Source organism: Epinephelus fuscoguttatus, linkage group LG19 (genome assembly GCF_011397635.1).
Source record: "Epinephelus fuscoguttatus linkage group LG19, E.fuscoguttatus.final_Chr_v1".
Lineage (NCBI taxonomy): Eukaryota > Metazoa > Chordata > Actinopteri > Perciformes > Serranidae > Epinephelus > Epinephelus fuscoguttatus.
The window spans coordinates 2,819,495-2,844,414 of record NC_064770.1 but is presented as its reverse complement, the minus strand read 5'-3'; the positions used below and the strand labels follow the sequence as shown (position 1 = coordinate 2,844,414).

The following is a 24,920-nucleotide window of genomic DNA, read 5'->3' as shown; positions in this document are numbered from 1 at the left end:
TGTATTTTTTAAAATTAATTAATTCATTCATTCGTACTTGTACATTTTCGTGTTTCCAGTGAAAAATCTTAATTTGTAAAGTAACTGGTGGCAAAAGCTGTCACATAAATGTAATGGAGTAGAGGCAGACAGTGGCATGAGAAAAAAAACTAATATCTGTACTTACAGTATCTGAGTTAATGTATTTAGTTACAACCCACCACTGGGTGCAGTTTATATTATCTTCATGAGTTTGTGAGTATGACCTGACTCGACTTGCTTGACTTATAGCAAGGACTTGACTTGCTTGATTTTTGATTTTCACCACAATGACTTGGGACTTGCTTATGACTTGAAGATTGTGACTTGAGTGAGACTTGCACCTGTGACTTACTCCCACCTCTGGCATTTTATTTTCTGTTGTTACATCCCTAAGATCAGTTTTGCTGAAGAAAATAAAAGGCTGCAGTCAGTTTGTGACAGCCTAACTAGCATCCATATTGATTTGTGTTGTTAAAAGGGAGACTGAACCAATTTTCAAACTGCTTTGTGTCACTATAGTGGGTGCAGTTTGAGCAGATGAAAGGTGTTTGGATTCTCTCCATGCTGCCCAGAACTCCCCGTTCATCTGCCGGCGCGGGTCCCCGGGTTTCCCATCATCTGGCAGACTTTTCCAGCGAATGAGCGGGAAGCTCCAGCTACTGGCAGTCCAGATAGAGTCTTAGTTAATGCTAACATTAATGTTACCTTGTGTCGGGTCCACTCCATAGACTGAATGCTTTCTCTTGAAACGCTGAAGTATTGATGTTGTGTTGTCGTGGTAAGCTAGTTTGGTTTTACAATAGACACACTGTATAGAGTTTCCTTTTGTCTCAGCTTAAAATTTGGAAACTTTCTGTCTTTTGGTGTCTTCTTCAAGTCTCATGTCCACAGCATAAGCGTGTTGCGCCACAGTAATAATCATCAGTGTGAAACACAGAGCATGTATGTGCAGGAGAACTTTATCCAACTGATCCCAGGACAGAGCTCACACTCCCGCAGCAGTAGTCTCCTAATGATGGTGAATGAAATGATGGGCGTGTTTATATGCACATAGAGCTAGGAAATAAGATCCGATCACTAGTTGCCCCTTGAGATGCATTCTAATGTCAGGTGTGAACAGACAGACTTGGAGCTGTCCAATGTGATCAGATCATCTAAGACCCATGTTAATACCAGATGCAAACAGGCTACTATATCGTCCGGACATTACTGCTTCTTACCCACCTATGTACTTGTCCTCTTGGTTGCTTTCCCCTCCCAGAACAACCTTGCCATTGGACCTCCCAAGCAGTTCCATCAGTCGAGTCCAGTGTCGGGGTGACACAATGCGGGACAGGTCAGGACACTTCTGGGGCGCCTTGCTGTAGAATTCCTCCAGGGTCTCACGCAGTGCAGGCAGCAGAGCATCCCGGGTGGACTGTGAGCACAGCACAAAGTCCGGCGCTACGCAGCTCTGGCCAGCATTAAAAAACTTTGCCCACACCAAGCGGCGAGCAGCGCCTGCGATGTTAGCCTGACCATATATGAAGCATGGACACTTACCGCCCAGTTCCAGGGTCACTGGAGTCAAGTGGACCGAGGCTGCCTGCAGGATGCTGCGTGCCACAGTCTGAGAACCTAAAAGACAGAGCTAAAAAGTCAGTGTCCAAAGTAGACAGAAGTGATCCTCTGGTGAGCATGAATGTGGTTTCTACATTTTATGACAATCTAGCTAGTGGATGTCCTGTAACATTTCTTATTACACTTTAAACATTGTTGTAAACTAAGTACTTGAATCATATATTACAGGGCCAGCTGACTGATTTAAGTTGCACATATCATTTGAATGCAAAGTGTGTCACACAAAGCATTAAAATAGAATGATCAAAAGCAGAGAGCTTTACATGGCATTGCAGATGTTAATTTAGTACAGGGTATATGGTATATGACTGTATTTGTGTTAAGGCAATTCTGAGCAACACACACTAAAATAAAGCATATCACAACATAGAAGTTACATCATATAATTATGGCATGCCCTTCAAATTGTGGATGAGTGGCTGAAGTGATCAGACTCATAATATACAAAGGAAAGAAAAAACTCAAGAACAAGAAAGTAAGAATAACATTAACTGCTAGCAATTATGAACAAACTGGCCTGATCTAGCTTAAAGCTAAACATTATCCATGGTGACAACGATGCAAACATTTTTTAAAATGTAAAAGTAGCTATTGGATAGACTGCATATTGACTGATAGCTAAGCCAAATAAACAGGGAAAAGAGACAAGGGATAACAGGGAAAAGTGTTGATAAAGAGTATTTGTCTCTCTGCAAAACTGCCTGGATCATAATTATTTTAACCTTAGTTAGTCTCGCCACCAGACAATCAGAGAACTCCGCCTTCTGATAGTCAGGGGACACTCCTTTCTAAAGTGTGTTTAACGCACCGGCGAAAACGGCCGGCAACAAAACAACACCTCTTGCATTTTTTGAAAAGGACACGCCTTCTCGGAAATGTGCGCTCCCCCATTTCTCGTCCGCAAGGAAACAAACACACAGAGAGCTTGAAAATGGATGCCGAGAGATTTAACTCCATTTTATCAAACGTGTACTCACCCATGAAAAAAAACTATTTTTTCCAGCGGATGTCTTAGTTACAACATGATTGTACTAACTGGAGTAGTTTCATGTCGTATCCAACAACGGGAGGCTTTTAACAGATGACGTCCTGATGTTAGCTTTGCTGCTGCTGTTAGCTGTCCCTGTCAGCTGCAGCCACTGATGCTTTCTAGACATCGTGATTTCCCAAAATTGAATAAATACCACACACAGCAACACAAAACTGCTTTGCTAGCTCAATCATGTTGTAACTAAGATATCCGCTGGAAAAAAATATTTTTTCCACGGACCGTTTAATGACTTATTACCTATTACAGATACCGCTAAAGGCTAAGAAATCATAATGTTTGTTCAATCATGAACAATGATTGAACATGATGTGAAAAATGTGACATATATATATATATATATATATATATATATATATATACATATATACATATATATATACATATATATATATATATAAAAGCTCTGCTGGTTTTCTACCCGGAAGTATTTGTAAACAACAGGGCGACTCCCTCTATAGTCCGGCCGGACGGATGAGTCATGGCCTTGTAAAAGATTATATATATTTCTTTTAGTTGGCGAAAATGTGTCGCTGCAAACACGACAAACATCCACTAACTTTGATGCCGTTTTCTGCAAGCGTGGCTGAGCCATTTTGTACCGCTACACGTGTTTCTAGTGGGACTATGTTTATGAGCACAAGAGTTCAGCGAGCCACCGAAGGACCGCTCTGCAGATTTACTATTGGTTCTGCAACGTAGGGAGTTTTTTTAAACTCTGAAATTGTATCCGCCCATCTAAACACAAAATCAGGGAGAAAGTCATCAGACTTTAGTTAAGCAAAGCGTCTAAAGACTGACTTGTGAGTCTAACCTTAGTAGTCTCTAATCCACATAGCATGATGCCTGAACATAGGACTTTCACATTAGAATGTCTGTTCTGCCTTAGATGAGGCTTGAACTCACAACTTCTGAGACTGAGGTCCGTCTATCTCGCTGAGCTAATTGGCAAGTGACAGTTCATGTGTGGCTTCACAAATTGACTAAGCCAAGCATCAGGGTGCCAGACAGTAGCCATCCATGCCATGGAAAAGCACATTTCAAAGTGAAAGTTCCAAAGCTGTAGCACATATGGTTGATTTGTTATGAATTTTCAAAGTTTTGAAATTTAGAGGCTTGCTGTAGCGCCACCATCAGGACTATTGTTTTGTGTTTCCAGTTGAGGACATCTGGCATGGGACTGGACATTTATGAAAAGTTTGGGTAGATTTCTCATATGGAAATGTTGCACGAGCTGAGGCTTGAACTCACAATCTTCAACACCAAGAACTATCCTCTATCACACTGAGCTAATTGGCAAATGAAAACATCACATGTAGCTTCACAAACTGACTAAGCCAGTCACCTGTGTGCAAGACAGCAGCTGTTAGTGTGTAAAGGCAGATTTCAAACGGCTGTCAAAAATTCAGTAATTAAGACAAAAATCCGAAAATACACAAATTGCATCTAGACAGCATGGAGATGCTGGTAATTTGTTTTTAACAATGATTTATTGGCTCCATAAGTGAAAAACTGATGTTTAAAAATGTCATTTTTGCATTGACTCCAATTGTTCACATTATAGAGCGAAATTCAAAATGCTGTCAAAAATTCAGTTTTTGAGATAAAATTCTGATATTTTCCAGACACCATCTACCATGACTCCAAAATTGTATCTTTTTTCAAATGAACATTGAAAATGTATTTAGCAAGAATTTGCAAGTATATGTTTACAATACCGTTTACAGTCAAACATTTTGATGCACTGTAGGCTCAATTTTCGATAAATCAAAAATCTGTGTGGATCGTTTGTGTAGGACAGTCTGAAGATGCTCTGTAGCAAGTTTGGCGTCAACTGAGCAAAAATTTTGGGAGGAGATAGGTTTAATATGTTTTACAGTTTTTGAAAAAGTTGTGATGGACATCATAATTTGCAATAGGTTTAAATGTACAAAAGTTTCTTCAGTATTGGGGCTACATTTTGGTGAAAGTTGCAAATCTGTAGCACATATGGTTGATTTGTTGTGAATTTCCAAAATTTTGAAATTTAGAGGCTTGCTGTAGTGCCACCATCAGGACTATTGGCCTGTTTTTGCAGCTGAGGCAATCTGGCATGGGACTGGACCTTTGTGCAAAGTTTGTTGATTTTTCGCGCATGAGCAGTAGGATTTCCTCGGAAGAAGAAGAAAGAAGAAGAAGAAGAACATGCAGGATAACAACAGGGTCCACTGAGCTTAAGACATTGTTTATGTAAAAATAGCAGTCTACTGTTATACAACATTTTTGCATGCCCCAAAAACATTTCAATTTAGGAAGATTCAATGTGCCACACAACTGAAACCTGACCATATACAGCAGGTATACGTAATTCTATAAACTTTAACTGGTCCCCCTAATCCCCCTCTATATCGGTTAATATCAGAGATAATCATCATCTACAATAAGAAAGATGTCATTCAAAGATCTGAACCTTCTTTGAGGATTTTACCTGTGTAGAAGATGTGGTCAAAGCGATTCTGCAGAAGTACCTTGGTCTCCTCTGGTCCACCACGAACAACTGCAAAGCAGTCCTGCCGCAATGAGAGTTTCATCTTACTTTAAGTGTCAGATTCAGTGTTCCAAGTTCAACCTTACCACATACCCTATTTCTATATCAGTATTAGAGGTGAAATAAATAATTGATTTTCAGATGCATCGCCATGTGGATGTGGACAATTCCACATCAATCTGCAAATGTCAGTAATGGATTATCTAAATATTTGTTCAAAACATGATGTTAAAAGAATGAAAAATGAAGAACCCGGACAGTCTTCAGCATTGACACACTAGAGTTAAATTATACAGGGATGCAAACAGGTGTATGGTCAAAAAAGAGAGAGCTTGTCGAAGTGAAATTCTGAATATTAAAATAAACTAACACTAATTTGGAAGAATACTGTGTATTCCAAAACAGAATAAATCTATTGAGCAACAGTGTTTCCCCTATATGCAACTAGCAGCAGTGGTGCTCCGCTGCTGAAATATGACCGCTGCTGCTGATTTATTTTAAGTTTTTTTTTTTTGCTCTTTAGAAATTAGCCTACCGTTAAATTATTTGGTGCTATGGACGCTTCATATCCAGGTCAATTCACACACTTGTGAGTAAAGCAAATAAGAGGAGAGGAGAGGGCTCCGTCTTATGTCTTCATAAACTAAAGTTATATTATTTTGAGCGACAGACGCTTCATATAATAACATAACAATATACTATTTATCACATTATACGGTTAAATGTTTCACCTTATAACGTGATGACTTATATTGTTTACACGACGGCATGTCATTTCTGTCTCTACATGGTCGCCTTTACAATTCTCTTCTGCTCTCTGTATCACGCATGGTGGAGTTCGGCCCTCATGCGCACACACACACAGACAAATAGCCTGCATAACATTTATTATCAATTATACATGAATTTCATACTATTTCAGTTAACATATGCAAAAACTGGACACTACGCCGACATAAATATCTCACAAGGGGTTGGCATGAGGAACTATATATGGATACAATCCAACTGCCACCCCGTGGTTTAAAAGCTCGGGAATAGAAGGATTTTGACTTCTATGAAGTTTAAGTAAAAACGAACCTGTACATGAGCAACACTGTATGCATTAAATTTAACGGCCCATTTAATTATGGGTTAGTACAAATACAGTGCACTGTGTTTTAAAAGCAGCAAGTAGTCACACATGGCTGAATGGTTATTTATTGACTCTTTCTAGGTATAAATCACATTTACACAAATATTATCAAGGAGTTTGGATTGTTAAAGAACTGGTAGGGTTTAACGAGATACAAAAACACGAAAACACATTTTCACTCCCAACTCATCAAAAACACTGATGTTTGGTCAATGGCCTTATACATCATAATATTATGCACTAGGTACCCCTCCTGCATCAGTTTTGGATGCACAGGGACGGTTTATCAGTTGACAGGTAACATACATTGCATTTTTTCAAAATAAACTTAGAACGTAGGACTTTGTTTTTAGGTTTACTTCCTCAGGTTTGGGCAAAAAGGTTTGGTTATATCAAGAAAAAACATTATGCTTGGGGTAAAATAAGTACCTTTGTTACTGCATCACATGACATATGTCACTAGCATAGCATGCTACACTTTTAAGTATACTAAGTTGTTATGAAAGGTCCAGTGTGTAGAAGCATCAGCAGAAATGGCAGAGAATACTCTTGGCAATGTTTTCCTAAGTGTATAATCAACTGAAAATAAAAATCATAGCGTTTTCTTTAGCTCAGAGGGAGCCATTAATATCTACATTTGAAGCAGGTTTTCTTCCACCAAATCCACTATTCTGGATATACTGTATTCTACAGTAGTCCAGAACTCTAGACTCGATTAACTTTTGGTTTTACATGAGACATGAACAGCAGGCTACTGGGTGAAAGTCCAGTGTGCTTGGCCCATCCACCTCCCCTCCCTCCAACCCATGTGGACTTTATTGCTCTTTATACTATGGTAGTTGGCCAGAGTGTCAAAAAATGCCACAGAGTGAAGTGTCTCATACCGCTGCTAAAGGGTGCCTTAGTTGCATTGGTGTTTGACGCCAAGGGTCACTGGTCAAGCGTAGGTATTTGATGACTTGTGAGTGAGGCTGGGTTGGAAAAAAACTCAAAGTTGCTTTACCTGAGACAAATATTTGGGGATGAGCTCTGCTATCAGACTGTCTGTGGCGGCACTGACCTCTGAAGGCTTGATGACTGCACAGTTTCCTAGGTAGAGACACCAACATCATCCAGTCAGTAAAGACAATAGTGATCATCTTGACAGAAGTTACATTACATGTTTCAAAGAAGGTTTAATGCTGTTTTCAGCCCACATTTAGATCCTCAGCCCTCTGGTGTCACTTTGTGATAAAGGCAACATTTACTAATGGTGCTAATGGTGATGGTGAGTCAGTCTTATCAAGGCACTGGCTGAATCCAAATATCTGGACTTAACCACACTTGCAGACTCATGGACTTTGCGGGCGCATTCATCCACAAGGGGCCTCAAGCAGACTTCCTGCAGACTTCCAGAGAGTCCGCTTGGGGTGCAGACTTCAGCAGACTTCACTGATTCAATAATGCACAATTCATTGCAATACAGATGTGACTTTGTGGCTTTTTCAACTACCGAAACAAAAAAAAATGTTATGAATGTGTAAAACAGTTACTGATAGTTAGGCCTGTTTAAATGGTACTTAAATTGCGAAGGCCAGAAATAATATTCGACGACATCATGATACAGAAATATGTATAGGTATATGCTGTAGAGGGACTGAACATGCATTTATTATTTCCTCCTATCAGGCTGTGCAGTAAAATAGAAAAAAATGGCTGCAAAAGAAGGTCTTTTAATGTAAGTAAATACCCAATTTATTGAGTTATAGTCCTGTCCTTATTTACAAACATTTCTGTTTTTGAGCACCTGTAGCCTATACGTTATATAGAGATGTATTAATAGCCTACATTTTTGTTCAATCACAAAAAAGGCTATACATGGGATTTATATTTTGTCATCTGCAGGAACAGTGTAGGCACTGTTAATCAACTTATATGGCATATATGAATATGACAGCTGCGATAGTTGAATGTTTCCATGGCAACAAGTAAAACAGTCTTGAGGGCTGTCTGCCGGGCCGCTTTATCATACAAGAGGCAGCCAAGTTCACATTCCATGGCTTTTATATTTGCTTAACATTTGGAATCTAGGTTTGAGCAGACAACATGTGAAAACAATGCAGGTTAGCAGGAACCCCTTCAACTTTATCCAACTGGACTTCCCACATACCTTTTCCCACTGTATTTCTGTGAAAAAAGAACTGACCAGCAAACTTTGTGGCACTTTAACATAAGGCTGTACCAGTAAATATTTTTATGTTAACTATGGACCACATGACTACTTAATGTGAAAGGGATGGCTTGTAGTGATGAGACCATAAAGAGTTAGCACCAACTCTCCAGTTCTCTTCAGCTTTACAGAGCTGTGTTTTGATTTTACAGCCGACAACACTGCTGTTCTGGTTTACTTTCACCGCTCTAATCAACCTTGTTTCTTCCAGCAGCAGCAGCACACAGGTATTTTCAGTGATTAAGCCACTGTACACTACCTGCTCAGCACCAAACAGCAGAACTGATTATCATTCTACTGGAAGCAGAAGTTTTTGTCCATCTTGTTTTTTAGTTTTGTTTGGGTCTTAATGTTCTCTGCTCATTTGCTGTTTGTGGCAGAAGGCATACTGATGTTTATCAGAGCTTTTGCTGAAAGAAAAAAAGGCTGCTGATACTACAGTCAATACAAGACCATGTTGATGAGAGGTGAGCTTGCTAGCTGGAAAAGCAGAACAATGAGCTAAATGAGGCTGGTCATTGTTCTCTGTGGGTTCCATATTAAAGTGACCCCTTTGAGAGTACACATTGTTACGTTATTTACTGTAACAGAGAAAAAATATTGGTGCAGCTTTAAGTCAGTATGAGGTGTATTTTGGTGATATGGGTGTGGACGATACCTGCAGCAATGGCTGCAACCAAAGGTGAAACAAGGAGCTGCAGGGGATAGTTCCACGGCCCAATGATTAACACGACTCCTAATGGTTCCCTTCGTACAAAACAGTCATCTAGCTTTGTGGCCTGAAAATTCAAAGACACAGATCATTTATTATATCCATTATATATATATATATATATATATATATATATATAAACAATATCATATTAAAAAAAATCCCCTTCTCACCCCTTCCCCATGGGGGGTGGTGATGGTGTGTCTTGTCCCCTCACTCTCTCTTTATATATCTATATCTATCCATAAATACACACACACAAACACACACACACACACACACACACATACATATACATATATATACATACATATATATACACATACATACATATATATATATATATATATATATATATATATATATGTATGTGTATATATATACACATACATACATATATATATATATACATATATATATATATATATATATATATACACACATATATATATACACATACATATATACATATATATATATATGTATATATATATGTATATATATATATATATATATATATATATATATATATATATATGTATATATATATACATATATATATATATACACACATATACACACACACACACACTAGTGATGCGTGGGCCGACCTGTAACCCATGGGTCTCGCGAGTAATCACGAGGAGTACTCATGCTTTAGAAAAAGATTTGTTTCTGGGATTCTGGGGGAGACAGATGCCATCAGGTTGCATTGTGGAAAATGTCGGATCCAACACTTTGGAAGTTTGACTCTCACTGAAGACTAAAAGTCAGGGTACCTTTCTTTTTTAATCTGTCCCTTGCAAGTCTCTCCGCGTCATGGCAGCACAATACCTGTTGAACAATAGCTGAAATTTTGTTTTTGCCAACTCCTGTGACTTCACTTGACAGACTGCTGCAGTGATGTAGAAGTGTAATTCAGGGGGACAGTACATTGTTGCATCACATTTGAGCCACTGTGTGTGTGGTCAAAAGCAAGATACACCTTCCAGCCTTTTGATTTACTCTTTAAATTTGTAAATTGAAACTCTGGATATGGGTCACACAAAATAATATGAAGATACTTTCATGTACAAGTCATATTTAAACATTTCTTCACTAAAGGATCATTCATTTTTTTCTGAAAAAACAAACCAACAGATTATGGTAAACAATAATTAAAATTCCATTGACCCCTCCAATGTAAAAGAAAAACAAACAAAAAAACATGTATGCACCACACAGTTGTGACAAATCATTGTTAAACGTACCAGGTTTTTGCCGACATACTCTGGCTGCATCCAGCTTGTGAAGTTGGTGATGGCATAGTGCAGCTCATTGATCACTATATCTACCTCAGATATGATGGCCTCAAATTTGGGCTGAAGTGCAAGAACAACAATGAAAACAAATGGTTAGTGCTTAATATATTGTAGCAGACACACAAATTATATGCTGTGCCTCAAACACCCTGCATGTCTGCATGCCACCATGCATGTACCTAAAATGTACAAATTTTATAAAAAATAATGAGTTGTAAGTTTTTTCAATTCAAAGTCACAAAATCATAATTGGAGAAAAAAAAACCCAATTGTACAGCATCATAAAATGAGGAGGCTAAATAAACGTGGTAGAATAGTAGGAGAAGGGGTGAAAGGACTTTGGAAAGGAAACTTTTACCTTTCACTTTTGGAAAGTTTTGTTACAGGCTTCGTGAAATGTTTCATTTTACCATCATCATGGCTGCTCGGGCCAGACAAAACCCCTTGATCAGCATCAGGGTGTGAGGCGTTTGTATGTGAGAGCATATTCATGTGTTGTGCGTGTGTGTGTACTGTCTGTGTCTGTGACACATGAGCACAGTCTTGTACCTTCGCAAGGTCTTTGTGCAGGGCATCTAAAATCTGTTCCTCATTATCTTTGATCATGGACATAAGCTTGGTAAGCTGAGTTTGACGAAACTGCTCTGGTATTGTGACACCTGAAAGAAATGCTGACCGCAACCTGTCCACAACCTGGCTCTGGGTGCCCATCTTTCACCTGGAAAACACACACACACGTGCAAATGCAAACACACACGCACGCACGCACGCGCATGCGCGCACACACACACACACACACACACACACACACACACAACACAACACAACACAACAAATCTCAGCTTTCATGTAATTTGCAATAAGAAAGGAAACCACCACATTTGATAAGCTGTAACAGGCAAATGCTTTTTTTGTTTTTACCTGGAATAATAATTCAATAATATTTCTTCTTTTCTTTTCTTCTTCTTTTTTTTTTAATTCAATAATATTTCAATTCCAGTAACTTAAAACTTTTCAGAACTTAAACATTTTCCGAACTTCCATGCTGTTTTTTTTTTTTTTTATAATTTTTTTATAGCTGTGCCTATGTGGCTTACAGGCAAACAACAATAAATTAAATTAAATTAAAGCTGATGCAGCAGTTTATTTCTGTGAAAGTCAGACACCACACGCAGGAGTGAGATGGCATATCTTTCACGGTGTGAGCGCTGGAATGACCCCTTTCACATTTTGCACCACTTCCTCTTTCGACTATAGGGCACTGGAAAATGCACTAATGATACATCATGTTATTGTTTTTGAGACATCAAAACTTGACGCCATGCCACGGCCACATGCTTCAACGTTGACTAAATCTTTTATTAACTTTTGATCACAAAGTTGTCTCAATGGTACGCATTAGTTATAAAGTCAATCGGATTATGTCTGCAGGAGTTTGTTAAAATGCGAAGCGTGCAAAATACTTGGAAATTCAAAATGTCCGACTTCCTGTTGAGTTTGGCCTATGGGTCCAAAAAGTTTTTTTGTGCGTCAGGGTGCGATACATGTGTGTATCAAATTCCGTGCATGTCGGCGAAACATGCCATGGAGGCTTCTCTTTAAAGGGTGTGGCCAAGCCATTTTGCCCACCCATTGACGAAACTCATATCATGTGTCCAGGCCTAGACTCTTAAGGAGTATCTTAAGTTTCAGGCAGATTGAACGAAGTACACATAAGTTACTGCCAATTGCGGTAAAATGTCTACTTTCGCCATGCCACCATGGCTATGTGCTTCAATGGAAACTAACAGTTTCCGCAATTAAGTATCATCAAGGTCTTAAGTGTATTATAGGCTTGTGCCGGTTTGAAAACTTTCCAACTGTTTGATTTAAAGCCAAATATCTAACCGAACCGATATATCAAATTATATATCTAATTTTACCACTGGGGGTCGCATTTGAGCTATTTTTCCCAATAAAAGCCTATTATAGGTGTAATGTGCTTCCAATCCACTAGGTGGCGATGATGCTGTATTAACTGCCAATACACACAAGGTTACACAAGAAGACGAAGAAGAAGAAGAAGAAGCAGAAGGACACTTCTCACAGCAGCAGACAACTGAGTGGAGCTGCGGAGTCCGCAGTCCGCGGAGCCTCTGAGACAAACTAAACAAAACACTTGTAGGCTCCTCCACTTCATTTAAAAACATACATATACCTTATTAAGTTGTCATAATCCATGTTTCAATGCAAGATAAGTTAAATATAGTCCCTTGACATGCCGCTGATGTGAAAAGCCCCCCACCCCCCCACCCCCACCCGGTTTATCCGGTTCACATGAATTAGACCGGGTGGAGCTCTTAAACCGGACCGAACTGGTTAAACCGGAAATCGGCACAAGCCTAGTGTATTATTCCCAATTTTGAAACAAATCTGGTTGATTTTGTAACTGTACATCAGAGTCTCAACCTACACTAGTTCTGTTTAAGCACTTATAGCTCCCCTCCTTTTTATGACTTTCTTGCTAATCTCTTAGCTGTTGTTTGCATCGGAGCGTGCCTATGTTCCCACAGCCCTATGTTCCCACAGCCCTATGTTCCCAAAGTCCTGTGTTCCCACAGCCCTATGTTCCCACAGCTCTATGTTCCCAAATTTCCTTTTTCATAAATTTGTATCAAATTTTATCCCCTTTTCTCCCAATTTGGTAGCCAATTACACCCAACCTATTACCCCCCTAACCCTAACCCTTGTGGGAGGATAGGGCTTAAATTGAAGGGAAAAGTAGGAACACAAGACCTAATTTTGAAAATGTCCTAGAAATGTGGGAACATAGGGTTGGCTAAAGCTAAACATAGATTTAGTAAGATCGTTATTCACGTCGGTGGCAATGACACCAGGTTACGCCAGTTGGAGGTCACTAAAATTAATGTTGCCTCGGTGTGTGAATACACAAAAACTATGTCGGACTGTAGTTTTCTCTGGACCCCTCCCAAATCTGACCACTGATGACATGTTTAGCCGCATGTCATCATTTAATCACTGGCTGTCCAGTTGGTGTCCAGCAAACAATGTGGGTTTTGTTAAAGCTATAGTGCCTAACTTCTACATGTCCGTAAATGTCCGTTTCACCAAAGCCACTACTAGAGGAGATGACACAATGCTGATTAAGCCGATCAGCTCCTCTAACATCTCGCGTTATTTTTCAATATATATCATTTTTAGTTTGTGTGTCAACCGGCGACATTCCCGCACTGGCACACAGGAAATGCCGCATTTTACCTCACAACAAGAAGGTAGGGGGAGGAAGAGCGGAGAGTCTCATAGCAAGAGGTACAGCGCAGGTAGAAAGAGAAAGCAACGTGGCGGAGAACCCAAAGAAGCGGCCGAGACATGGTTCAGAAGTGGATCCTACCACAAAGAAAAAGCCGGCACGTTCGGCTGAAGGTGTGTTAGCAAAGAAGGAAAGTGACCGACGGAGAAGGCAAACAAGGATTTGTATTGACGTCCCTTTTCCTCGGTGGAGAGCCCTGAAGGAAGAAATTGGGATGAGGGCAGACAAGGATGTTGCCTTGCTGCTGTTGGATAAGTAAGTGACTTGGTTTATAATTATATTATGAGTAGTATGTGTTGCTGTTACATGTACTGGACCTAGTACTTTATTATTTTCTTGGAAATGGTGCTATGAACGTAATGTAATATTAGCAGCCTGGTGTTCGCCACATTGTGTTGCGTTGTGTACACGGTGTGAGTCGAGTATTACTCTGTGTACACGGTGTGTGGCGAGTGTTACTCTGTGTACCACCTAAATTATCTAAATATAAAATTAAAGAAAGAGGACTTGTGCAAAACAACCTCATAAAATATAAAAAACTTCTTCTGTGACAGAAAGACAAAACAGGAGAATTAAATGCGGACTGTTAAATATCAGGTCTCTAACATCTAAAGCCGTGTTAGTAAACGAATTAATATCAGATAATCATATTGACTTACTCAGCCTCACTGGAACCTGGCTGTGTCAAGATGAATATGTTGTGTGATCTATGTATGTCTAAATTAATCCACTCCTCCCAGTCATAATAATACCCACATTCCTCGAGGCAGCGGCCGAGGAAGGGGAGTTGCAGCCATTTTTAACTCTAGTCTGTTAATCAGCCCTAAACCTAAACTAGATTATAATTCATTTGAAAGCCTTGTTCTTAGTCTTTTGCATCCGACCTGGAAAATCTTGCAGCCACTTTTATTTGTTATAGTGTACCGCACTCCTGGCCCGTATTCTGGATTTGTATCTGAATTCTCAGAGTTTTTATCCAGTTTATTTCTTAAATCAGATAAAGTTATTATTGTAGGCGATTTTAACATTCATGTTGACGTTTTCATTACTGTTTATTTCAGACAGACATTCAAAAAAAGCAGAACAAAATATATATATATATATATATATATATATATATATACACAGAATATACAGTACAGGCCAAAAGTTTGGACACACCTTCTCATTCAATGCGTTTTCTTTATTTTCATGACTATTTACATTGTAGATTCTCACTGAAGGCATCAAAACTATGAATGAACACATGTGGAGTTATGTACTTAACAAAAAAAGGTGAAATAACTGAAAACATGTTTTATATTCTAGTTTCTTCAAAATAGCCACCCTTTGCTCTGATTACTGCTTTGCACACTCTTGGCATTCTCTCCATGAGCTTCAAGAGGTAGTCACCTGAAATGGTTTTCCAACAGTCTTGAAGGAGTTCCCAGAGGTGTTTAGCACTTGTTGGCCCCTTTGCCTTCACTCTGCGGTCCAGCTCACCCCAAACCATCTCGATTGGGTTCAGGTCCGGTGACTGTGGAGGCCAGGTCATCTGCCGCAGCACTCCATCACTCTCCTTCTTGGTCAAATAGCCCTTACACAGCCTGGAGGTGTGTTTGGGGTCATTGTCCTGTTGAAAAATAAATGATCGCCCAACTAAACGCAAACCGGATGGGATGGCATGTCGCTGCAGGATGCTGTGGTAGCCATGCTGGTTCAGTGTGCCTTCAATTTTGAATAAATCCCCAACAGTGTCACCAGCAAAACACTCCCACACCATCACACCTCCTCCTCCATGCTTCACAGTGGGAACCAGGCATGTGGAATCCATCCGTTCACCTTTTCTGCGTCTCACAAAGACACAGCGGTTGGAACCAAAGATCTCAAATTTGGACTCATCAGACCAAAGCACAGATTTCCACTGGTCTAATGTCCATTCCCTGTGTTTCTTGGCCCAAACAAATCTCTTCTGCTTGTTGCCTCTCCTTAGCAGTGCTTTCCTAGCAGCTATTTGACCATGAAGGCCTGATTCGCGCAGTCTCCTCTTAACAGTTGTTCTAGAGATGGGTCTGCTGCTAGAACTCTGTGTGGCATTCATCTGGTCTCTGATCTGAGCTGCTGTTAACTTGCGATTTCTGAGGCTGGTGACTTGGATGAACTTATCCTCAGAAGCAGAGGTGACTCTTGGTCTTCCTTTCCTGGGTCGGTCCTCATGTGTGCCAGTTTCCTTGTAGCGCTTGATGGTTTTTGCGACTCCACTTGGGGACACATTTAAAGTTTTTGCAATTTTCCGGACTGACTGACCTTCATTTCTTAAAGTAATGATGGCCACTCGTTTTTCTTTAGTTAGCTGATTGGTTCTTGCCATAATATGAATTTTAACAGTTGTCCAATAGGGCTGTCGGCTGTGTATTAACCTGACTTCTGCACAACACAACTGATGGCCCCAACCCCATTGATAAAGCAAGAAATTCCACTAATTAACCCTGATAAGGCACACCTGTGAAGTGGAAACCATTTCAGGTGACTACCTCTTGAAGCTCATGGAGAGAATGCCAAGAGTGTGCAAAGCAGTAATCAGAGCAAAGGGTGGCTATTTTGAAGAAACTAGAATATAAAACATGTTTTCAGTTATTTCACCTTTTTTGTTAAGTACATAACTCCACGTGTTCATTCATAGTTTTGATGCCTTCAGTGAGAATCTACAATGTAAATAGTCATGAAAATAAAGAAAACGCATTGAATGAGAAGGTGTGTCCAAACTTTTGGCCTGTACTGTATATATATATATATATATATATATATATATATCTATATATATATTTATATATATACACATACATACATATACATATACATATATATATATATATATATATATATATACACATACATACATACATACATACATACATATATATATATATATATATATATATATATATATATACACACATATATATAATGTGTGTAATTATGACTCCCTGGCTACCGTGTTTATCTCATTATTAGACTCCATTGGCTTCAGTCAGGGTGTACATAAACCCACTCACTGTTTTAACCATACCCTCGATCTAGTTCTGATGTATGGAATTGAAATTGATAACCTAACAGTCTTTCCACAGAATCCCTCGCTATCGGATCATTATTTGATTACTTTTGATTTCTTTTTACTCGATTACACGCCACTCAGCAACAGTTACTATTCTAGATGTTTATCAGATAGTGCTGTCGCAAAATTTAAGGAAATGATTCCTCCGTTGTTAAATTTAATACCATGTCCTTCAGTAACAGAGGTTTCCCGTACCGACTTTAAACTCTCCCGAATTGATCATCTTGTCGATAGCACCGTCGGCTTGCTGTGAACAACACTCGACTCCATAGCACCTCTTAAAAAGAAGTTAACAAATCAAAGAAAGTTCGCTCCTTGGTATAACTCTCAAACCCGCAAGTTAAAACAAATAGAGAAAATTTGAAAGGAATTGGCGATTAACCAAACTGGAAGAATCTGGTTTAGTCTGGGCAGACAGTCTCAAAACTTGTTGTTCAGCAAGCATGAGCATGTAAACATGTAGAATTGTTACTAAAAAGCTCGAATGACAGCTGTCTGTATGTAGACTAACTTAGTTTGACACTTATCTTAAAATACTTTTAAACATAGCTGCTGGCTGAGACAAACAGCCCCAACTCTCTACACCAGCACATAACCAGCTAAGCTGGTCATCTACGTCACTGATTCCCAGAGACTGGGTCGTGATCCACAATTGGGTCGAACGAGATTTTATTTGGATCGCCAAATAAATTTGCAAAATTATTAACGTAGTCTTTTATTTAAGATTTACATCTGGAGTACACCCTGTAGCCACATGAAGGAGCTACCGCCATACTACCACTCTACCACACTCACGAGCCCCTTTAACACTGCCAGATTTTCCGCAAATGTTGGGCTGTTTTGCCGTCAAGCTGCGAGCATTTAGACACACAGAGCCAGAGTGGTGAGTTGATCGCCTCGTAGGGTAGTCATATTGGCACTGAGGCGGCCTTCTGCAACGGGATGGGCTGTTGAAGACTTGTGGGAGGAGCTGTTGATGACACCGCACGTGCGAGCCACTGGCGGTGGATAAACAGGCAACAGCTGATAGCAGGAATTAGCGAGCAGCTAGTAGCAAGTGTAATGTACTCATTTAATGTAGAAGTTGACCTTTAAAGATACCTCTTAAAGCAATGTGTGCACTTACAGTCACACACTGGTTTATTATTTCATGTATTTCTATGACACACACACACACATACTCATTGAGCACTTAAGCATTGTGGTGGAAAGTACCTAGGATTCACTGTACATAATTAAAAAAAAAAAAAAAATAGCATGAGGATGAGCTCAAACATATTGGTGGAAAGTTAGGGAAATTCCAGCTTGGCCTAATCTAGCCTGGAAAGAGGAGGCGGGCCCAGATTGCCCGAGAAAAGCATTACACGGTTAAAACTGGCTTCAGCGGAAACGGGAAAAACCATGACACCATTATGTTCGGGCTCAAGTGGGTAGGATTAAAAGAAAAGAGGTGGAGACTCGACAGAATCTTCACCAGCTTTAAGGGGACGCACAGAGAAAAGAAACTTCAGTCCTGCGCTGGAGCTTGACTCATGAGTTGTATGTGCTGTTGCCTGCGTGCACATTAAACTCAGTTGTACCTGATTCTACGTGTCTCCAGTGATTCTTTGACCTATGAGTATTTGAGTTATAGACACTTAATAGAAAACAAAGTAAGTTTGTTTGGGAAGTAGAGAACAAGGTCGGGAGCCTTCAGGCCCAGCTCCAAGCCTTGAATTCTGCTTCAACAAGGGAAACATAAACCTGAAAGACACTGTAAAGATGAGCCACTGGGGAGAAAAAGAATTGCGCTCCCTCCATGTCCTCACAAACGAAGACGCCATTAACCGTCAGATGACGGGAACGGTGAAGGACGGGCCGACTTACGAGAGAATAGCCGAAGGACTGACCAGCAGCGGCTTCCCTCTCACGTCACTGGGTATGTCACACCCTGAGCCACACATTTTGTTACTTGCTCATGCCCCCCATTGCCCCGAAAAGGATGCATTCTGTATTTAAACAAAATTAGGTAGGCAGCATTTTGCCACACTCCCCGATTTTGTTTTTATACTGCCAATGCTGAAAAAAGACTGATTGGGCTTTCCTGCACATTTGCACAATTCCTAAATCTAAAAAGGGCTACGGTTTCAGCCTTAACAGTTGACAGATTTTGAACCTGAAGCTAGCAACTAGAAATGGATGCTTGGCTAATTAAAAAGAACGAACCAGCTAAAAAACAGACTGCAGCTAACACTCGCCAAACTACTGCCTGGGAAGGAAGCCAGCATACGAATGGACGTGAACCGGCCCCTGCTTTGCAAGTAATAGCCAAAGACCCAGCTAAAGAGCAGATTGCAACTATTGTCAGCCAAACTACAGCTACCGGTCACATTCAACCCACAGATGATGGCGCAGGTGGAAGGGTCAACATAGGTGAAGAGCCTCCTAATAAAAAGAGAAAGTTGGGGACAAGGCCATACAAGGACTACTTGAACTATGGTTTTGTTAATTGTTCCAAACCCAACCAAGAACCACAGCCCACGTGTGTTATGTGCAGTGAAAAACTCGCATATGAGAGTTTGAAGCAGACCAAGCTAAAAAGACATTTGGAAACATTGCACTGCAAGTTGGAGTTGGCAAATAAACTACTGGACTTCTTTAGTCTCAGAAGGACAAATCCAAGCTACTACTTGTTTCACACTGTGTTACAGCACATAGAAGAAAACGATGTCACTGACACTCAAGTGAAATGTCTGACTGGACTTATTCAGACACATCTACTTGCGCTCATTGATAACTTTGATCGCTACGTTTCTGCAAAGAGATATGACATTTTGAGTGACAATGGTGGATTCAAAATCCCTTTGAATTTGAAAGCCCAGAGTCACTGCTGGACCTGGGACTAACTCCAGCTGAAGAAACAGAGCTGTTACAGCTAAGCAGCAATTGCACACTGAGAAGAAGACATGAATGCATGGCATGGCCGATAGTGGATTTTTAAAAGGTCAATATAATAACGATAGTTTGGAGTAGGAAAAAAACGATAGCCGTTTAATCGGCCGATACCACGACTTTTTTAGTCTTAACAGTCTGGTTCTTTATCAATAATAAGTTAAAGGGATAGTGCACCCAGCCATTATCTACTCACCCTCATGCTGAGGAAGGCTCTGATGAAGTTTTAGAGCACTCACATCCCTTGCGGAGATCGGTGGGGGGAGCAGCTAGCACACCTAATGGCTGACGGTGCCCCAGACTAACATTCAAGAACCACAAAATATCTCCAACATGCTCATCTGTAGTGATCCAAGTGTCCTGAAGCCCCAACATAAAAAGTTGCTTTGAAAAACGTCATATGAACTCTGTTTTAAGCCTCACTGTAGCCTGTAGCTCTGACTGCTTCTCTGTGCTCCGCGCTCACGTGTGCGCGCTCAGGGTGATCGGTGATGGATGATCTCTGAAGAGCAGCAGTCTCGTCAGTACTGTTGTCCAGATTCTCAAGTGCGGGTCCGACGGACACGCACTGTGCAGGCAGCGTCTAGCAGGCACAGAGCCCTCGCTGCAACCCGGGTTGTTGTCCTCGCTGTGCATGTATGCACACATTTCTGTTGCTTTCTGTTGCATACTCCATGCTGACGACTCCGTTATTGTAAGCCTACTCCACCCTGGCTACCACTACTTCCTTGCCATATAAATTTTGAAATAAGCCTGTCCAATTTATCAAATGTGGATTTGGGAATATCAATAGGTAACATCTGAAATTGATAAACTAGCTTAGGCAATACATTTATGGGTACACTTTCAATCTGGCTGAACAGAGATAGTAGAAGTGTCAACCAGTGGTCCAAATCCTTACTATAATTTTGGATTTGTGTCGTATAGCTTTTCTAATGATGAGGGAATTTTAATTCCGAGATATCTGATGCCAACTTCTGGCCATTTGAATATGCTCTGAAGCTTGACCATTTGTGAAATTTTACTGCCTATATCCATAGCCATTTTTTGTCCACATTCACTTTGTAGCCAGAGAATATGTGGATATTAGTTTCTTTAAGTATAGAATTGCTGTCGTAGCTTGGGCTAGGTATACAAGAACATGCACTTACAATGATAACTTATCTCCATATTGTCAGTCCGTTTATGTTGTTGTCATCTCTGATAAACTGCACTAGTAGTTGAATAGTAGGGGTGTTAGAGAGCAACCCTGTCTACAGCCACGCATTCAAAAGCAAATCTGTCTGATAAAAACCCATTCACTTTAACTGCAGCTGAAATAGGTATTTCCAGGACACTCGGTCGAATGCTTTTTGGGCATTGAGAGATAATATCATAGCTTCTTCCTCCTGGCCTTTTGGATGGATCTCACCCTGCCCTCGTAATATCTATCTCTAATAAACCTAGTCTGAGCAAGGTGACTAATTTGTGTAATAATTTTATTGACGAGTCTTGCTGGAATAGGTGTTAATATATGTAGGTCTGAATTCGGCAGAGATATGGGTCTACATGATTTGAATTTGGTGGCGCCCTTGCCTTCCTTATGTATTACAACTATTGTTGCCTTCCTCCAGGAGCAGCATTTTACTCATTCTGATAGTAGGAGTTTTTGAGGGAGGTTGCCTATCCATAAGCTGAGACATGACACAGTGGAAATCCCCTCCCTGCAATAGGATACCAAAACTGTGCTGCAGTATTGTAGTGAATATTCTATGAATGAAGTCAGGCTCATCCCCATTTGGAGCATAAATGTTCAAGAACGAAAGAAAACCTGTATTCCATCAATAGAACCATTTAGCCCTTTAACCATTTTGACCTTTAGTTGATGAAAAGTTGACCGGTCTGTGTATCAAAATACATACTCCCCTCTTTCTCCCAGATTAAGGCAAAAAGTAAAGTACTTTGTCTATGTCAAGATCTTTTGAGTTTCTCGTGTTATATTTCTGTTAGGAGGGTCCCTTGTAAGAATGCTATTTGACAGTAAGGCTGCGCTTTGGAAAGCAGAGCTAGATGATAAACAAACACGGTACCACACCGGTAAGGTAAAACAACACGTTTACATGTCGTTTTCTATATGTTCTCTGACATTTATCCTAACGATATGAGGCGGTCTTTGTGGAGAAAAAGCTTGTTTAGTGGACTAACTTTGCACTTGAAAGGATGCCCGTTCAATTAAGTTTTAACAGGTTTGACGCTACAGCTGTATCTAGGCTAACGGCTAACATGCTAACTATTATTTCTATGTCACTAGTCACTTGAAACAAATTTAGGACGATAGGTGACGGGTTGAAATAAACCAAAATTTCCCTTTAACTGATTAAATGTTTTCTTCCTTTTTATGTGACTATGCAGGAGCCCTTTAACATTATAACTTATGACTTTAAGTGACCCATGGCTCAAGGTTGGACTATGCAGAATAATAACTTTGAAAAATAATGGAATAAAATAAAACATCCTTTTGATCCTAGAATTTGTAAACAGATGTTTTCATATAGTTCTGCTGTAAAACAAGCAGTGACCTTCAGTTCATTACGAATGTTCCCCTATTTGGGATTCTTCATTCATCAGAGGCATGTGAGAAAAACAAAGTTTTCTTCACAAATTCAATGTAACATGGGGAGTGTGGTTGATATACAAATGGTCATTTGGGAGCTTAAGTAGGGGAGACTGGGGGCAATTGTAACACTTTTTGGTTTTGATGTCATAACTGAAAGACCGCTTGAGCTATTTGGATATTTTCTTTTGTGTAAGAAACTTGTATCTTTGTTCTACTTGTTAACAATAATTAAATGTTTTTACAAAAAACGTTTGGGTCACAATATTGATTCAAACACTAGAAGTCAAATGTTACAATCGCCCCCACATGTGGGGGCACTTAATACCCACTTAATACCTTTATATCAATACCAAGGACCAAAGTAAACTCCCAAGAATGCAGATATACTTAAAACCATTTAATATCATATAAAAGTAATGTATAATAACAATAAAAAACACTCGCCTCATCAACACTAAAAAGTCAAAAATAGTTTTACCGCATTGTTTTCTTTCAACAATTTACAGGGCCACTATAAAAAAACACAAGTAACCAACACTGTTAATTTTAGGCTATATTTACAACTTGTAGCAAGTGTATAACTTAATGAAAGTCCAGTTTAACTGACACCTGTGGAAAAAGTTGGATCATAAATCAAAAAAAGAATCATACTGCTATAGCTCTACTGATATATTGTTATGATAAACCGATACCGATATGGTAAAAAATGACCGATATGGCCGAACCAGAAACAAGACTGAATACTCTTTACTGATTGGTGCCGTTTTAGATAATATTTTTAAGTTGAAAATTATTATTAACCTCTCACCTCGAGGCGTCTCTCACCACCCATGATACAAAGCTGCCTGCTGGCTACAAACAACAAAGTTAACATATGACAAATATAGCAAATGATAGCCAACAAATTGGTCATCAAAACTAGATGTGTTTCAATTAATAGACATTTAAGGTTAAGATGGAATAAAAAAATACTGAAGATGAAAAAAAAAATTTCATACCTCAAAAATGAGTCTTATCTGATAAAATCAGAAATGCATGAGATATTAGCTTTTCTTTTGGTAGGCAGAGAGGGATCATCAAAAAGCAAGTGCATAATGAATTTCATGGTCGTATCTCATTTCTGATTGGGGCAATTTAAGATGTTACAATGGCCCTGTTACAATTGCCCCCGGTCTCCCCTATTCTTTTAAGCATTCCTTTGTATATTTCCCCAGGATAACAGACCGTTGCAGACCTCTTTTTTAGCCCTATGGAATTGAGGTGAACTTCCTAAACAGAGGGCCTGTTCATAATCTCAGTATATTGACATAGTACTTGATATGCCAATAAACTGTGTAACTACTGTGTCTGCAGTGGCAGACAAGAGACTCCATGTCTGTAAAGGCTTCTGATATGACACCCTGAAATTAGTGGAGATGGATCTGTCCAAAAACGCCAAGCTGAGTTTTCAAAACCAACCGGATGATAGATTTTAGGGAAGCACCAGGAGTGATTTCGCAAGGTCTTCGGAAACATTTGCAAAATATCTGTACGCCGAATTTACCAAAAGTTCTTTATATTTCAACACGTCTTCCAGTGTACGGCTCTTCAGAACCACTTTGGCGGAAAAGCAAAGCGATATAAACTGTTATATTTCCGTATACGTTCGCATACTGCTGTAGCATAGGGGCATGATACGCATCAATGATGCGCAACACTGAAACGTCGCGTGCAGACGAGTGGTAAATAGGCGACCAAGAGATCGTGTTAAACTCACAAATACAAGTTGTCGATCACACGTTATTATTACTCATTAATGCAAATACACAACAAAATACATGCGTAACATTAAGCTTGTGATTTCCCAATGACTGACTACTACGTAGTCGGTTCATCTAAGAACAAATCAATTCCCTTTTCTCTGAAATTTACAGGGACTTTCTACGAACAATTATACACTTCGCTATAACTAACATTAGAACTCTGCAAACACAACAGAAATTGAATAGAAGAAGAAATACTGCAGTGATTCGTCTACCTGTTAATTTGCTGCTGCGTCGATGAGATAGGATAGAGTTGGCTACTTGTTTTTTTGGGTGCTGTCTTCAATGTACCGGTTGACCCGCCCTACTCTCCCTCTGATTGGCTAGTACTCGTTGTGTTCGTTGGGTAGGTTCAGACGGCACTGGGTAGGTTGGTTAAGTTTAGGCGAGAGCAGTGGGATTGGTTAAGGTTAAGATAAGAATGTCAGGGTGAGCCAATCAGAGGCAGGGTCAGAAGCGTAGTCATGCCACCATCCTGAGAAAAATAAATTCTTATACCGGTTTACTTCGGAGCTCTCTGCAATGGGAAGGGAGGTTTTGGTTGGTCTTGAAAAACTAGTCTTCAAACTTGTTAGGTGAGACGTGACCTTACGTGTTGTGTGTGTATCTCACTT

At 39.8% G+C, this 24,920-nt stretch overlaps 1 protein-coding gene across 3 annotated transcripts in view; it reads right to left on the bottom strand.

Moving 5' to 3' along the window:
• aldh3b1 (aldehyde dehydrogenase 3 family, member B1) overlaps positions 1-24,641 on the bottom strand; it is a 36,857-nt gene extending 12,216 nt beyond the window's left edge. The window contains exons 1-7 of one of the 3 annotated variants that reach the window (XM_049560261.1): positions 24,522-24,641; positions 11,123-11,291; positions 10,523-10,633; positions 9,219-9,339; positions 7,355-7,440; positions 5,157-5,238; positions 1,246-1,638 (exon numbers count right to left, since the gene is read on the bottom strand). In XM_049560261.1, the coding sequence (XP_049416218.1) occupies positions 1,246-1,638; positions 5,157-5,238; positions 7,355-7,440; positions 9,219-9,339; positions 10,523-10,633; positions 11,123-11,284 (955 nt within the window). In that variant the 5' untranslated portion in view covers positions 11,285-11,291; positions 24,522-24,641. Of the gene's footprint in view, positions 1-1,245; positions 1,639-5,156; positions 5,239-7,235; positions 7,311-7,354; positions 7,441-9,218; positions 9,340-10,522; positions 10,634-11,122; positions 11,292-24,521 lie in introns of those variants that run through there. The other 2 variants (XM_049560262.1, XM_049560263.1) reach the window with 2 other exon arrangements.
• Between the last annotated feature and the right edge of the window lie 279 nt (positions 24,642-24,920).